The sequence below is a fragment of the Arachis duranensis genome, chromosome 9 (assembly GCF_000817695.3).
Source record: "Arachis duranensis cultivar V14167 chromosome 9, aradu.V14167.gnm2.J7QH, whole genome shotgun sequence".
Classification (NCBI taxonomy): domain Eukaryota; kingdom Viridiplantae; phylum Streptophyta; class Magnoliopsida; order Fabales; family Fabaceae; genus Arachis; species Arachis duranensis.
In genome coordinates this window covers 30,057,012-30,058,051 of record NC_029780.3, presented here as the reverse complement: position 1 = coordinate 30,058,051, position 1,040 = coordinate 30,057,012, and the positions used below count along the sequence as shown (strand labels likewise).

The following is a 1,040-nucleotide window of genomic DNA, read 5'->3' as shown; positions in this document are numbered from 1 at the left end:
ACACCCTGCATAACATTCCAACTAATGTTCTTTTGCTAATTTTCTTTCTCAAACTGTGTTTCAGGTTGCATGCACAGGCTCTTACGCTGGCTGCGTTAGCCGGTGCAGCAGTAGTGGAGTACTATGATCATAAGATGAGCGATAAGGCTGCAGAGCAACGACGATGAATGGACAGCAAGATTTTCCCCTTAATTGTCTCTCTCCCCAGCACATTTTTCTCTGGTCTGTGTGGGGATTATTTTAAACCAGGGAATAAACATATCTTATTATCTTGTGGAATATTCTTTCATAAAATGAAACACACACAACATTGAAATTCTTTGTTGCCTGTGGCAGACAAACACAGAGTGAATGTAAGTTGCCGGAATGATTCAGTTCAGTTGTGTTCTAGATGAACTTGTTTAGCTTTTCCTTTAAGTTGGCAAAGGATTATATAGTTCCTCATCGTTTAGACTACTATTAAATGATTCTACTAATAAAATAATATATTTTAAGTTTTTAAATATTAACAATTTGAAATAGAAAAGAAATAGAATGTTTTATGAGTACGAACATGAATCCGATGTAGAAACAACTTTAACTAATTTGATTTTTCAAATTTAACTGTTATTTGTAAATAGAATCAATCTTTGTTATCTTTTTGAATTGAACTGTTACGGGAAGAAATAACGTGAATCATGAATCGGAGAAGCGTGTTTGTTATGAATACATTCGAATTAGGGTGTTGAAAATTAAGCAGATTTAAATTAAATCACTTTTTCAATTCAATTCAAACTAAAATCGCATAAATTTGGATTTGATTAAATTCTTTTTTTTAAGTAAAGAAAGCTCAACACTGTAAAGTAGAGTAAATAAACCAAACAACAAGTACTACATGGACATACATAACATTTTTGTTATTTATGGCATTGCCATCAACAACCAAAAGGATCACTATTGGTCCATTCATTGTAGCTCGGCTCAACACCTGCTTCCTTATTACAGCCACCTTTTCTACTCTTTCTTTCGCTTATGCCAACCAGTCCAACTCTCATACAGTT

General features: G+C 33.5%; 1 protein-coding gene across 1 annotated transcript in view; it reads left to right on the top strand.

Moving 5' to 3' along the window:
• Nucleotides 1-390, top strand: part of LOC107465308 (uncharacterized) — a 2,075-nt gene extending 1,685 nt beyond the window's left edge. The window contains exon 3 of the mRNA XM_016084293.3: nt 65-390. Within this exon, the coding sequence (XP_015939779.1) occupies nt 65-167 (103 nt within the window). The 3' untranslated portion in view covers nt 168-390. The remainder of the gene's footprint in view (nt 1-64) is intronic.
• Nucleotides 391-1,040: the final 650 nt, after the last annotated feature.